At 46.0% G+C, this 15261-nt stretch overlaps 1 protein-coding gene across 1 annotated transcript in view; it reads left to right on the top strand.

Moving 5' to 3' along the window:
- Positions 1 to 625: 625 nt before the first annotated feature.
- The window catches only part of LOC144936408 (bile acid receptor-like), a 74841-nt gene continuing 60205 nt past the window's right edge, over positions 626 to 15261 (top strand). The window contains exon 1 of the mRNA XM_078863457.1: positions 626 to 698. Within this exon, the coding sequence (XP_078719583.1) occupies positions 635 to 698 (64 nt within the window). The 5' untranslated portion in view covers positions 626 to 634. The remainder of the gene's footprint in view (positions 699 to 15261) is intronic.

Genomic DNA, 15261 nt, shown 5'->3' with positions numbered 1-15261 from the left:
CGTCGTAAAGTATGGTCCAACAAGAACCTTCACAGCACGAGGAAGCCTTAATCCAGCAGTGGATTGACAAAGGACCTCCAATCTGAACGCTGCGGCATCTAAAGACAATGAAAAGTATACATTCAATAGCAAGGTACACATACGCACATAGTGTAGATATAAACATCGATGCCCCAGAGTGTATTTGCTTTTTGCCAGCGCTGGTAAATGTTTGGCGTGTTATGGGAACCTATAATAATAACAAATCTGCCCATGTGGCTCGACAGAGTTTATGTAATTTGCTGTCAGTCGTTATCTCCGGGAAAGGCAAGACACACACACACAAAGACACGCTCACTCACACACGCACACGCGTGTTGCTCAAGCCACTCTCCTTACGTGAACTCCTTTGCCTTGCATATTGGCTCGCTCGCTGCTCATTCTCCCATCTGTGCGGTAACAAAAAAAAGGAGCCAAGGCGAGTGAGTCATCTTTGGCCCGGTGGTTTGTCTGGCCTGTAAGCGTCACATTATTATGTTTCTCTTTCATTGCTACGTACCAGTCAGTGGTGGTGAGCGAGTGAATCTCGGTTCTTCTCTTGCAGCGGTGCCACCGCTTTGTGTGTGTGACTGTCTTCCCAGGCGCAGAATTGAAAATGTCTGACGTTGGAGAGTCATCCGAGGGGGCACGATCATCCTTCGAAAATGCCTCTATGTTCGGTGAGTGAGTCCGAGTTGAGCTGACTTTCCCCACAGCCTCTGCCTTCGAAGGGTCTGGCTGCGTATCGCACAGATCTTGCTGCTTTTTTCTACTATCTCAGTGCTTCTGACGGGCACTGTTCAATTATTGCTCACCGCCGCAAAGACAAAGGTCCCCCCGGATAGCCTCAACAGACTTGTGGGATGAGTGTTGTTAGCGAGCAGCACCTGTGAAGGATGTCAGGGTGGCACACGAGGGGGTGTGAATGTGCCAGCACCACACCCGGCCAGGGCCCGATTAAGGTAGTTGTAGGCCCTCGGCACTGCTGTTTCGTCGGCCTCAAGTGATCGCTTTCTGCAGTTGCTGCTGCTGCTGCTGCGTTACTATCGCCGCTCTCACTCCTTCAGTGATAGTTTTCTGCACAATAGAGGTGTTTGTGGGTTAGATCGCGTAAATATATGTGTCGTTAAAACCCACAACCACACGACACAGCCAACGAGTAAGGGTTGTCACGTAAACAGAACATGCCAATTCGTCACGAGTACAGCACACTTATATATTTACGCGATCTAACCCAAAAAACCTCTATTATGAAAAGCCTATGTGTTAAACATTGTGAAATTGCTGCTGCTGCTGCCGTGTTACTACCTCCGCTGTCACTCCACCTGTTTTTCACGCGCCACTTCGCGCAGCCTCTGGACCGATGTCGTTACTGCTGATACGTTCACTATTTAGTCGGTGCCCTGCGGCACATGATGAGCAGATTTAATAATAAATTGTTGAGAGAAAAAATACTAGGTAAGCCTAAAAATATTACAGGTAAAATGTCTTCTACAAATATTTTTTTTTACTATGATTATCATGTCGGATGACGCAGCTTTAAAATGGTGGCGTTGATTTTCATCGATAACACAATTCAATGTTCTGACAGGACGACCGCATGGCAAGCGCCATGTTGCTTTTTTTTCGTTTAAGCTGAAGGATTTTTTTGACTGTTATTTTAGGTGTAATAAGCCTCACTTACAACGAGTCAACGACTTGTTACCACTGCAAAGAAATTGAAACGATGAGCCAACAAATTAAGTGGCAAAAATAGTAAAATAAAAGTTTTTTTTTCTAAAATACAAAATGTTGTCAAAATGACTGCATAAAAAAATCACTTCTGAAGTGTACACGTTGACTATGGCAACTGATTATCATTTCTGAAGTGTCACGGACAAAGGCTATTTGGCTGCTATTTTAGGCTAAAATATAAAAACATAGTAAAACATTTTTGTCGTAGGCCCTTTAGTTTTCATATACCCTTGGCACAGCACCTACTGTGCCTATTGGAGTGCGAATGTTAACACATCGCGCCAGGTACTCGTTTGAGGCTGAGTCGACCTAGGGGAGGCCCAGGACTGGATTTAGATAATGGTCACTGGGGTGTTGGCTGCCGTGAACGGCAATCGAACTGGGGTCGCCGGGTTCGTAGCGCAGCGCGCTAACCGCTGGTGGCCCACCACCACACACACATACACGGTAGTCAGTCACCTCCTTGTCCACTCTTTTATCGCCGCTATCATGGTTAATGTGTCCACGACGCCTTCACAATTTCACTCATTTCTTCTCCGATTGCTTAGTCTCATCCAACATGCGATCATCCGCCACACTGCATGTCGCAAACCCGTCGCTTTCCGCTTGTTTTCCTCCCACTGCTCAACGTTGGAATATCACTCGCATCGTCGCTTTCCCCCAAGTTCGCATACTAAACTTGCTTCAGAGCCAGTTTACACGGCGTTGCAGATGACTGGCACGAACTTGCGTAACAATGGTGGGCCAGTCTAGCCACACACAGGTTGCGATGTTACAATCATCCCTGTCTTGACATGGCCACTCCATACGTTAAAAAACTCTCATAAAAATAAAGGCATACCCAGGGTTCTTAAACAACGGTAACATTGAGCCGAGCTGTTTCTATACTCGAGATATAGTTGGTGGATGAGATATCCCCCCCCCCCCACCTCGATTCGCAAAGCACGCATGGGTGTCCAGAGTCACAGACGAGGTTCTAGAGAATGGGAACATGAATTTATTGGGAAGGAAATAGTTGGAATGCCCGTGTGTAAATGAGATTGATTCATTCTTCAATGAGCACGAAGGTAAACATGACCTTACAGCGGTGCTAATGGTACAGGTTCATCCAAGATGGGATAATTGGATCACAAATAAAGGGCTCGTAGAACTGAAATGCTGTGTGTTAGTTTGCCAATAATGACGCAGTGCTCTAAATAGTGGCACAGTGAGTGAGGGGGGGGGCAATGAGGATCAGATTAGACAGTAAGTGCTTCTTCTCTGAAGCAGGGCCATTGCTGAAACGCCGTAAGGCAGTGTTAATGACAAAGTGGTGAGTTTCTTGTTTGTATACTCTTTGGTTCTTTCGGTGAAGTCACGTAGGTAACAGCTCTCTCCCTGGTTCAGCAGTTCCACTGCTGGATTATTTTTTTTCGCTTGTGTTGCGATCGAAACGTCGTGATTTATTATTTTTTGTTTTATTTTATTTATTTTTCTACCCACGTGACTTTACCGAAAGAACCAAAGGGTATGGATTTATTGCAGTCACGAAAGCTTCAAATCAAGATTGTCTTGTTTTTTGCTTGATTTGTGCTCGTGCGCTCACTGCCAGTGCAGTTGCTTACACTGTTGTTTTGACTCGAACAGGGGGTGACGGGCTCACTGCACAAGTACTGTTAGTGGAGTCTGTTAGTGCCGATCGATATTAAAGTATTTATCGTCCGTTCAACGCTGGGAATATATTTTGATGATTGTAATGTCACTCTTGAGCTAAATTTTACGATAAAACACGTTGAAATGTCGTACATTTCTGAATTATATTTTCAGTTTGGGTGTCACGGTGGCGAGATGTTAAATACCTCGCCTGGTATGCAGATAGTCGTGCATTCGACCCCGACCCTGACGCCTGCTGAATAATTATAGTTTGCATGTTCCCCCTGTGGTCACGTGGATTTTTCTCCGGGTCCTCCGGTTTTTTCCCCTCTACATTTAGAAACGTGCGTTTTAGAGTATTTGGCTGCTATAAATGTCCACGTGATGATAAGCCACTTCCTTGAGCTATCAATTGTGGTCAGATCCCATCTGAAAAAGGGCTACATAGCTCAGTCGGCCTTACCTGGTAAAATTAAAAAAAAAATAGTTTAGTTTTAATACCTGCACGAAATATTACAAATCATTTACAATGGGCAGTTCTTTTTATTTTTCAACAAGGAAGAGTATTTTTATTTACAACTTAGAACTTGACAGAAACGTTGTGCCAGTTTCCCCACCCCTCACCACCTCACTGTAGTCTTTGCCATTGTAATGCCATCACTCGACATTGTGCAACTTTTCTTTTTTACAGTGCAAGTCCTGAGGTTGCTTCTTCTTCTTTTTATGGCGATTTTATCACTTTTTTGGTTTAAAGCGTGTCGTTAAATCAGCTTCGAGACGAGCCACATGCTGGTCAAATTCCTCGCGTGAGCTGGGACCCCTGCACCGGCGTGGAACTTTCAGATTTTCTCTCTCTTAACCACCCTCTCTACCCCCTTGTCATATTGCTCACGAAAAGATAAGCTGTCACGAAAATGATGGCAATTCATGCCGGTCTCTTTCTTCAGACAAAAAACGAAAAAAAAGTTCCGTGGCAAGCTACTGTAAAAAAAAGGCTGCCTCACAACTCTCAGTTCGTTTGAAGATGCTCACGCAACAAATAACGGCAATGCACGTACGGCACTCGGTTATTTAATTACCTCCAGCGAAATGTGCTATTGCCGTAAACGCCCAAGATGCATGTTTGTACCCAGGTGTTTTAATGCCGCCACTTTAAAAAAGTACCTGTTGAGGAGAGAGAGAGCGAGAGACAGCGAGAGAATTGTGCAGGCTAAGTTGGCATCAGTCGAAGGTCAAATATAAAAGTGTCTACGACCAATAAAACTCAATTGATTGATTTAAAACGATGTGGCCGGGTAGCTCAATGGTCAGGGGTGTTGAGCTGTCACCACTGACATCCTGGGTCCTAATCTGGCCAGCCAACCGTGATTCAACCGAGTTACTCAAGCAAGGCGAGCTGCTGGCCTCAGCCTGGCAACCGTTGGCTGGATGAAATAACTACAAATATTACATTTCGATTTAAAGCTTTCGAGATGTATTACTTACTGTTAGTAGCTCAGCTTATTGGAGAGTATATTTAGTATACTGATGATACTATGTAGTTTATACTTTAGTTTTTTACGTGGTTGTTTAGTTACTGCAGCTACATACTATTAACATTCCTTCCCTTTATTAATGCTACCCCTATCCCCTACCTTTGATGCTGCTAATCCTGCATAATGCACGGGCATAATATGACTTTCAAACCCCCAGCCCACCTCCTACGCATTTCACAAATAGTACTAATCACATACCTGCATTTCCCATAAATATGCTAAATTCCTCTTGATATGCAAATTATTTTGTCAAGGCGCCCTTCCCCCCTTCCAACCCAGCTTAAATATACGCTCCAAGCGTGGTGGTGTTTCATTCAGACGCTGTCTCCCCAACAGACCTGGTCTTCACCTGAGGACGGCTGCTTGCGTTGTGGACGAAACGTCGTGAGAATTATTTTATTATGTTTGATTTTTATTATTTTATTACTTCCCTTCTACGTGACTTTACCGAAAGAACCAAGAAGAAAAATACAAATATTACATTAGGGTTTTCACTTTATTTTGGCTTATTCCAACCTGTTAACCGTAATAATTGTTGTTGTTCGGACATGCAGCAAACATTACTTGTTGAGAAATACTAACGGTGTGCGGTTAGTGTGGGCCAAAAGGTCCATTTAAACGAGTTCAGAAGTCGTTCTGTTGATGTCATATGGGGCCAGATCTTGACGCAAGGGAGAAGACACTGATACCCATATGAATGCAAATGGAAAGTACTTCACCTCACGACATGTGACACCGATAACTCAAATCTTTGCGAACTCACCTTCCCGGGACGTTTTTTTATTCGCTCGATCGAGTTCCCTTCGCCTGGTGCTCATCTCCTCTCCAAGACATCCATTCACTCGTCCTTGTGTTTTGACGCAATTTGCACGTTTATTTAGTGAACATTGTTCGTTCTTGTTTCTTCAGCACTATTTAGTTTTTTTGCCGTGCTCCTCCGACACGTTCCGTCGTTGCCAATTCCTCTGTACGGATCTCTCCGATGTTGTCCTGGTTCTGCGCTGAGGCACCGCGGATCTCCCTCGCAAACTAGCTGAGTAGAGTAGCTGCGCACTTGGGATTTCCCACGCAACAAATGAACGTATATTGATTTTTCGATTTAAAGCTTTCGTGACTGCAGGGATTCATCTTCTTGGTTCTTTCGGTAAAGTCACATAACTTTACCGAAAGAACCAAGAAGACGTATATTGATTGATTGGATATTTGAATATTATTTTTAGCGGATGGGGGAAATGAGAAAAATATGAAATGCGAGCACGATAACGTTCAATGTAAATGACCACCTCGCAAGTAAAGCGCGTACGGCGAAGGTTATCCGAACGGTAGGTTAACCCTGAACCCAACGTTACCCTGAAGTGGGATTCGAGTCCGGCCTATGGAGTTGCCACTCTGCCTCCTCTGCGTGTTTATTTGTCACATCCCTACCCCCTCCACCATCAGACTCATTGAGTCGAAGCGTCGTTTGTTGTCGTTTGTGTTTTTTTTCCGTGTTGTTTGTGTTCGATCTTTGTTGTCCCAAGACACGGGGTGGTATAGACTCTGCATACACACTCAGCGACTTTGTGACATGGCCTTTCAAAGCAATGGTTGACGTGTTCCGTTTACCTCGCACTAACTTTTTAAAAACCATCACCAACTTGGGCTTGAGATTGTGGCTGTAATTTTTTATTGAATTTATCAGACCGTCCCCCCACTTCCCTCCCCCCCGCATCCCAGCAGCAACAGGATTTCCAAAACTCTGCTAATTGATAGCGAAGTTTAATCGAGACGCGTTTCAAGGCTGAGAAAATGCTAAACTTCTGCTCTTAACGAAATTTGGAACGGTATCGCAGCACAAAAACGCTTGCAATAAATATGCTGCTGAGTTGAAACAGGTACAAAGGACACATTTCATTGCCCAATTGCACAGTGGAGGTCAGAGGTAATGAGTTGTAATTCATTTACCTGGAACCCACCACCTCCCCACCAAGGCCGCGCTCGGCTCTTTACTTTTATTTACCAACGGTGAAGGCTGTCTGGGAGTTGACTTTCTGTGTCACTGTTTGTACTCTTCAAAGGATTGTGTAAAAAAAAAAATGTATTTTTACAAAAACAGGGTTCCCTGTGCCAGAAGGGAGGGGAGGCGTACAAAAAAATAGCTCCGTTCAAGGTCCTGCCTGGCACGGGGACATTCGCCCGACTCTCCGTGGTCCCCCGACGGGGTTTTCCTCTAACCTCGTGCTCGCTCATTAGGAATAACGTTGATGAAGGAGGAATTATTTTGAATCTCGGGATGGCGACATCGCTGATGGGCACGGCGACGCGGTTTCGCTCGCTCGCGCAATCCCCCCGAGCGAGCGACCTCTGAACGACGATGCGTAATCCACCAGCCCAGCGCAGCCCAGCGCAAGACCGCAGGATTCTTCTTCGTATGGCTGACGTAGATGCAGAGCAATGACCACAATTTCACACTCATGTGGTCAAGCCATATAACCGCGTCAGGAGCCAGCGGAGTCTATCGCTGCGATGTTTGTTCATTTCTCCATCCGCTTTTCCTGGTGAGGGTCGCGGCGGCAGCGTGTTGAGTAGTGGTGGTCCACACCTACCTTTCCCTGGCGACAGACTCCAGCACTACTACACTATACACTACTACACTATACACTACACTATATACTACTTTCCACTATACACGACTATACACTATACACTACTATACACTACTACACTATACACTACTACACTATACACTACTACACTATACACTACTACACTATACACTACACTATATACAACTACTAGCATAAGTACCCGGCGTTGCCCGGGTGAAAAATATATTTCTTAATAACCTTACATATATACACAGATGGGCTGCTACCCCTGCCCCCCCGCCCCCCCCAGCCACGATCTCCTCGGCCGCTGTGCAGTAATATGTACGGCCTATAGTGTGGTGGGGTGTCGAGGCCTAGTACCGTGCAGAGCCTCCGGCCTCGCCTAAATTGCCCACCCGGCTGAGGCTGGGTACGGGTGCCATTCCCCCCCCCCCCCGCGCTACAATAATACTGTCTAATCGCTACAATTTTATTATCTACCGACCCTATAATAGTAATTGCACACATTGTGGTGGGGGGGGAGTGAAGAGGACGTGAAACTTTGATGAATTTACCTCAGAGTCGCGTGTTAATGCGTGCGCATATTTTTAACGGGAATTAAAAATGGCGTCCACCCCGCAGCGAATGCGTCGCTACCCGTTGCCAGGGACAACCGCCGTCCAATGAAACTGCGTATGGTCCGGCGACACACAGACACACACACAGACAGACAGACAGACAGATTTGCGATTTTATATATATAGATACACTACTACACTATACACTACTGCACTATACACTACATTATATACTACTATACACTATACACTACACTACTGCACTATACACTACACTATACACTACTATACACTATACACTACACTACTGCACTATACACTACACTATACACTACTATACACTATACACTACACTACTGCACTATACACTACACTATACACTACTATACACTATACACTACACTACTGCACTATACACTACACTATACACTACTATACACTATACACTACAGCAGCGTGTTGAGTAGTGGCGGTCCACACCTCCCTTTGCCTGGCGACAGACACCAGCACTACTACACTATACACTGCTACACTATACACTACGCTACTACACTGTACACTGCTACACTATACACGACACTACTATACACCACTATACACTATACACTACTATACACAGACTCTAGCTCTTCCTGGAAAATGTCCAGGCGTTCCCAGGGCCAGCCGAGTGACATCGTCCCGCCAGCGTGTCCTGGGCCGGCCCCGGGTTGTTCACCCCGTGGGACGTACTTCCGGTAGAGTTCCAAGGGGACTCTACAGGTGGGCATCCTGACTAGGTTCCCGAACCACCTCAACTGGCTCCTCTTGAACCACAGGAGCAGCAGCTGGACTCTGAGGCTCTCCTGGATTACAGAGCTCCTCACCCGATCACGGAGAGCGAGCCCGGCAACCCCGCAGAGAAACCTTGTTTCGGCCCCTTGTACCCGCGATTTCATCCTGTCGGTCATTGCCCAAAACTCATGACCATAGGTGAGGGTGGGAACGTAGATCGACCTGTAAACCGAGAGTATTGTTCGGGAACTCAGCTCCCGCTTGACTACCATGGAACGGTACAGCACCCTCACAGATCTGCTGGCCGATGTCCCGCTCCCACTTACCATCACTCGCGAAAGAGACCCCGAAGTAAATTTCGATTTAAAGCTTTCGTGACTGCAGGGATTCTTGGTTTTTTCGGTAAAGTCACGTAGAAGGGAAATAATAAAATAATAATGCCTTCTTCTCATTATTTTATTATTTCCCTTCTGCATGACTTTACCGAAAGAATCAAGAATAAGACCCCAATGTACTTAAACTGCTCCACTGAGAGCAGCTGTACCCCCCTCACCTGGAGAGCACGCTCCATCATCTCCCGGGAGTGAACCATGACCTCAGATTCGGAGGTGGTGATCCTCATCCCAGCAGCTTCACACTCCGCATCGAACCGTCCAAGTGCACGCTGGACATCGCAGACTGACCAGGCAAAGAGGACAACGTCATCTGCAAAAAGCAGCGACGCCACCTCCATGCCCTCGTACTGGATACTCTCGCTACCTCGGCTGTGCCTTGATATCTTGTCCGTGAAAATCACAAACAGGAGTGGAGACAAGGCGCACCCTTGGCGGAGTCCAACACCCACGGTGAGCGACTTTCACTTAGCACCAAGAATACGGACACAGCTCTCACTCCGGGAATAGAGGGACCAGATAGCGCACACAAACAGCACCGGTAGCTCGTACTCCTGCAGCAACTCCTACAAGACATTGCGGGGAACACGGTCACGTGCCTTCTCCAAGTCTACAAAGCAGAAGTAGACCAGAGAAGCATACTCCCATGACCCCTCAAATATCTGTGAGATGGAAAAGAGCCGCTCCATTGTTCCACGACCCTGACGGAATCCGAATTGTTCCTCCTGAATCTGAGGCTCAACCACCGGGCAAAGCTTCCACTCCAGCACCCTGGCGTAGGCTTTACCTGGGGCGCTGTGGAGTGTGATCCTCTTTGTAGTAGGATCACACCCTATGGTCTTCTCTCTTGAAAATGGGGACCATGACCCCAATTTGCTAACGCTCGCCGTGATGTCTCCTTCGTATTTGTGGATTGGTCATTGCGTCGTTATATGGTATATGGTCTGTTCTGGATGGCCAGGTATCCGCATCTACTGCGATGGTTTGTGCAGTTGAAGCAGTTTATGGTAGCCCATGAGTGGTAGCCGAGGTGTGTTCGTGAAGGTTTGAAAGCTCGCCAGAAAGGCGTCTTACTTATTTTTGTCAACTGTGTGAATGACGAGAAAACCCACGGCGACAGGATTTAACATCGCAGGCTTACAAACAACGAGCTTTACCAGCGGGCATCGATGTGCGGCATTGCGTGTGTTACAGAGAGGGCTCGCTCAGCCTCAGCCAAAACGCCAGCTCTAAAAAGAACCGAATGTGTGGACATTTTGTCGTTTTGGACCACCAACTATCGCAGAGTGAAAATGTGGCCATCCCAACAGGTCGGAAGTGAAAGAAAAATAAACGGCAACTAATTCAACAAAAAAGTGTTTAAATGTGCATTAAAAAAACTTACGGTATTTCCAATAGCAGCGCGATTAGCGCACGCCTTAGAATGCATGGCCCCTACCCTCGGGTGTAAGCATTTGCCTAACGCGCGTCTGGACGTTCGTTTGCACGTTTCTCCTCACTGGAAAGACTGGGACTGAGATTGCAGCTTGCAATTGAAATAAGTGAAGAATAAGACCAAAAATTGCACCCCCCAACCCCCCCCCCCCACAATCGCGACAGTAACAACGCCCCAGATTATACTTTCGCCCTAGGTCGCGCAATGAGGAGGAGGAAGTGGCACTTGTGTCTCCTGCTCAAGTGGAGACACCCTGACAGTTACCCATTTACACGGGCAACGGGTCGCGTAGCCCCTCGCCGCCCACGCTCCCCACGTGAACCTGAACGGACAATAACAAGGGGAGGATTAACACGGTGGGGGTGGCGGCAGGGGCGGCCGCCGCTTTCAACCGAGGCCACTTCACCTCGGACGACCCACCGTGTCGAGCGATCGGTGGCTGTGTGCCATATCTCTGACCATAAAACCCAATGGCTGGCAGGAGATAGACTACTAACTAACTCCCTCCCTCTCTCTCTCTCGGAACGGGTTATCTCTCGGTTGGAGAGGGATACGTGGGTGGCACAGGGCGTGAGTGTTTTTTTTTCTTCCAGAATTGTCACTGCTGGGAAAAACAAATATATTGAGTTCGGAGTTTGTGCCGTTTCAGCTGGGGAAAAAAAGATTGTATGGAGATGCATTGTTACGTTTAACTTCTTTCGCACCCTACGTTGCCAATCGTGCTAATCGGACGTGCGACGTGTTTCAAATGACGAAAGAGTAAACTAGATTTTGTAGTCGGATGATTACTTTTAATGAAATGATGAATCATTTTCAGCCGTTTGTTAATCTGCTTCTGGATTAAGCCCACCCCCCCATATTGATTGTGGGGATTTGTTTGACCATACTTCACCATGTTGGCTCGTGTGTTTTTGGGGAGAGGATGGCGTGCGATAACCAATTCTGATATCCCGCTACTGATGTTAGCCGTGACTGGGAATCAAACAGGTAGGGCCCACTTAGCTACTGTATGTAGCTCTCTTTTAAAAGCGGCTTAGCTATCACAAATGATAGCTCAACCAAGTGGCTTATCACGTGGACATTCATAGCAGCCAAACACTCTAAATTCATGTTGATTCTAAATGTGGAGAGAAAAATCGGTGGACCCAAAAAAAAATCCACGCGACCATGGAGAGAACATGCAAACTCCAAATATACTCTTGTATAACCAGGCGAGGTAGTTAACACCTTGTCAGCGAGGCGAGATGTTAACATTGCAGTAACCGCTACACCACCACCCAATAATGTATAATTGTCCGCAGTGTAAACCGTACATATTTAATTACAGAATACGAATAATCGCCAGTTAAACAAATTGCTTCACAATTTTCTGTACTGTTATAATCGGTGTAATAATTGTTGACTGTGGGAAGAGCTTCCACGAGATGGGTGCTCTGGAGAGCCCCTTTGCAGGGTGTATTTTGTCTACTTTTCCATGTTGGTCAGATATTTTGAAAGAGGCAGGAGTACTCGGAATAAGAATATTTATTTATCCTTTAGAAATCAGATGAGCTATGAAGTTCTTTTAATCACAGATGTCCAATAGGGGCGGGTCAGAACGTAAATACAACAAATTAAGCAAACACGATATGAGTGCAAGGTACCTTATAGGAAAGGTAAACAAATAATAATAATAAATGTACAAATAAACGATTTTTTGTATCTTACCAGGTAAAGCCCAACTGAGGTTGAAAATTATTTTTCAGAAGCGACCTGGCCACGAATGTCAGCTCAACAAAGTGGCTTATCGCGTGGAAATTGATAGCAGCAATAAACAATAAACAATACAATTATAGGAGGGGGGGGGGGGTCAGACATTTGTGACGATGTGTGACGAGGGGGGGGGGTTGAGAAATATGACGTCACTTCAAAATGCGCAACTTTAAATAAATATAGACAACACGTTCTACTTAATTAAATAGACTTTTTAATAAATGTTTTCTCCTACAACATCAGAGAGGGGGGGGGGGGTCTGACTTTTTGTGACGCCGTGTGACGAGGGGGGGAGGGGGTTAAAAATCGTCCAAAAATACGTGACGTCATTTATGGACGCCCCCTAAACAGCGCACGCGAACTGCCGATCAACGTTTAAGTGCACCCGTTCACACTGCTGGGTTTGACAGAGGTGGAGGAAATTTAAGGACATTTCTCGCATTGTTTCAACTGCCGCGCCGCAAGTTCGAGTCGAACCAGCGCCGTGTGAATCACAAGTCCAGTGCGCTGACCATTAACACGACGGCAACATCCTTGCTTGTCTTTTTTTTTTAAACTAAACAGCACGAGGTTGATAGCTGGCATCGCGATTGCCCCATTAAAATCGCGTTCCGGCGACGTTAGTAGGAGGAAAGGTTGCCAAATGTGCGCGGCGCTATGCGAACCGTCCGTGGGACGCCGTGCGTGGAAAGAAACGCTGCGCTGACAGTCGGTGACGCCTCCTGTTACCACGATTCATCTCCGGCGTGGCCCCCCGCGCGCACGCGTGTTGCGGAGCCTCCCAAACGTGAACGCGGAGGCGGAATACGAGCCCGCCTTGTGAGTGCGCGCACGGTGAAGGATAACGTTTCTCACGCGCACACGATGTCTCCGGTTACCCCCAAGGACAACGCGTAAAAAATAAAACAGTCGGCTGCGTCGTCGAACGGTCGGCGAAATGATCGGGCTGAATGGAAGAAAAAAAATGTTGATCATAAATACGCCAAGCGAACGTGGATTGCCAAGTAGATTCGTGATGTACGATTCCATGATGTGCCACATTTGGTTGGAATTTCGTGATACTGCACTGGCAGAGGTGTGCCTGCACAACGAACACAGATGTTAACTACCTCGCCAGGTATACAGGAATACATGGGTTGGATCCCGACCCTGACGACGCCTGAATATATGGAATTTGCATGTTCTCCCAGTGGTCGCGTGGATCTTTCTCCGGGTCCTCCAATGTTTCCCTCCACATTTAGAAACGTGCCATTTAGAGTGTTTGGCTGCTCTAAATGTCCACGTGATAAGCCGTCACTTCGGTGAGCTATCATTTGTAATAGCCAGGTCGCTTCTGAAAAAGCGCTACGTAGCTCAGTGCGCCTTACCTGGTAAAATAAAAAAAATTGTTTAGAATAGTTAAAAAATTGTTAATAACTCAACACATTCATCAATAACACTGCACTGAATATGAAACATATAATAGGCGACGTTTTGGGCCATGGCCTCTATTATGAAGAAGAGCCATTGCCTGAAACGTCACCTGTTTTATATATTTTTGGTTTTCCTTAAACATTAAAGTGAAAACTTACTTTTTGCTCAAAATGAGCATATAGGCAGCACTAATCTCTGGGGTGTTTGATTTCCTTTGAGGGCAGTGCTATTGATGAATGCATTGTGGGGTTTTTGTAATTTGCATTGCTCACAGGTCCAGTAGCAGACGTCAGAACTGCAGAGTCTGCCTCTACTGTGATGGCACCGAGATTACGAAACGGCCTGCCTGACCACATCACTAAATAAACGAACTCGGATCGAATCAAGAATAGACTTACGAGTTGCCTTGTTCACTCTAACTGTGAACAATGACTCATGTGCATTGTGTTAGGACACAGGCAAATACTGAATGGTAATTTTGTTATATTGTGTTTGCTTTACGGGGAGCGGTGGCACATTGGTTAGGGCACTGCAATATGGACACACTTAGATTTCCTGGTCACGGCTAACATCACTGGCGAACGATTACTTGAACCAGTCCTGGGTCATCCCACTTATAACCAGCTCGCAATGATAACTGTGGTGAAGTATGGTCAAACAACCCTCCATGACTGACATGATGTGACGAGGCCTTCATCAAAGGGCTGTGAATGAAGTACTTTACTCATTGTTCTGTCCCGTGACCTCCTGCCAGCGGGCCTTTCGACACTTCACGTGGCCTCAAAGTGCACCTAGCATGGCACAAACGCCGTGGTGACGTCACCGCCATTTGTTGGTGAACGGCGGTTGTTGTTGTTGTACTTATTTGTATGTTTATTTCTACACTAATTGGTGGTTGTTATTGTTATTGTGTTTAAAGATCTGTGGACATTTGATTCACATGTTGGACTATCTTGCATGCACTTTAAGGTGTGAAGCGCATTGAAAATATGAACTGATGATGATAAGATCATTGGGAAGAGGCTTTTGCAGTGAATCCAAACACATCAGTGTAAATTCAAGTCACATGCTATTGAAATAATAGATGTATTTCATAATAAACACTCATTCGGAGTTTTTGTGGAGCAGTCTGGATTATTAACACAATAAATGTAACTCAATATCAACACCAAACCAGAGTTTGCTTCTTTAAGCAAATTCCGTTGGATAACGCTTCAATCCACCAGTCTATCGGCCTTCCAACCCAACATAATCGGACATTTATTTCACGACCAAACTCTGGACTGGTTTCAGACCGTATCATCAGCGGTGTCAAGCGTGTAAAACAAATGCTGCACACCATTGGAACCTCATTTGCCAGTAAAAAAATATGATAATTGTTTTTTTACCCTTCTATCTGGCAACAAAATTGACACCTTTTTTTTTACAAGGAGT

This window comes from Lampetra fluviatilis, chromosome 16 (assembly GCF_964198595.1).
Source record: "Lampetra fluviatilis chromosome 16, kcLamFluv1.1, whole genome shotgun sequence".
NCBI classification, from domain to species: domain Eukaryota; kingdom Metazoa; phylum Chordata; class Hyperoartia; order Petromyzontiformes; family Petromyzontidae; genus Lampetra; species Lampetra fluviatilis.
This window is presented reverse-complemented; position numbering and strand designations above follow the sequence as displayed.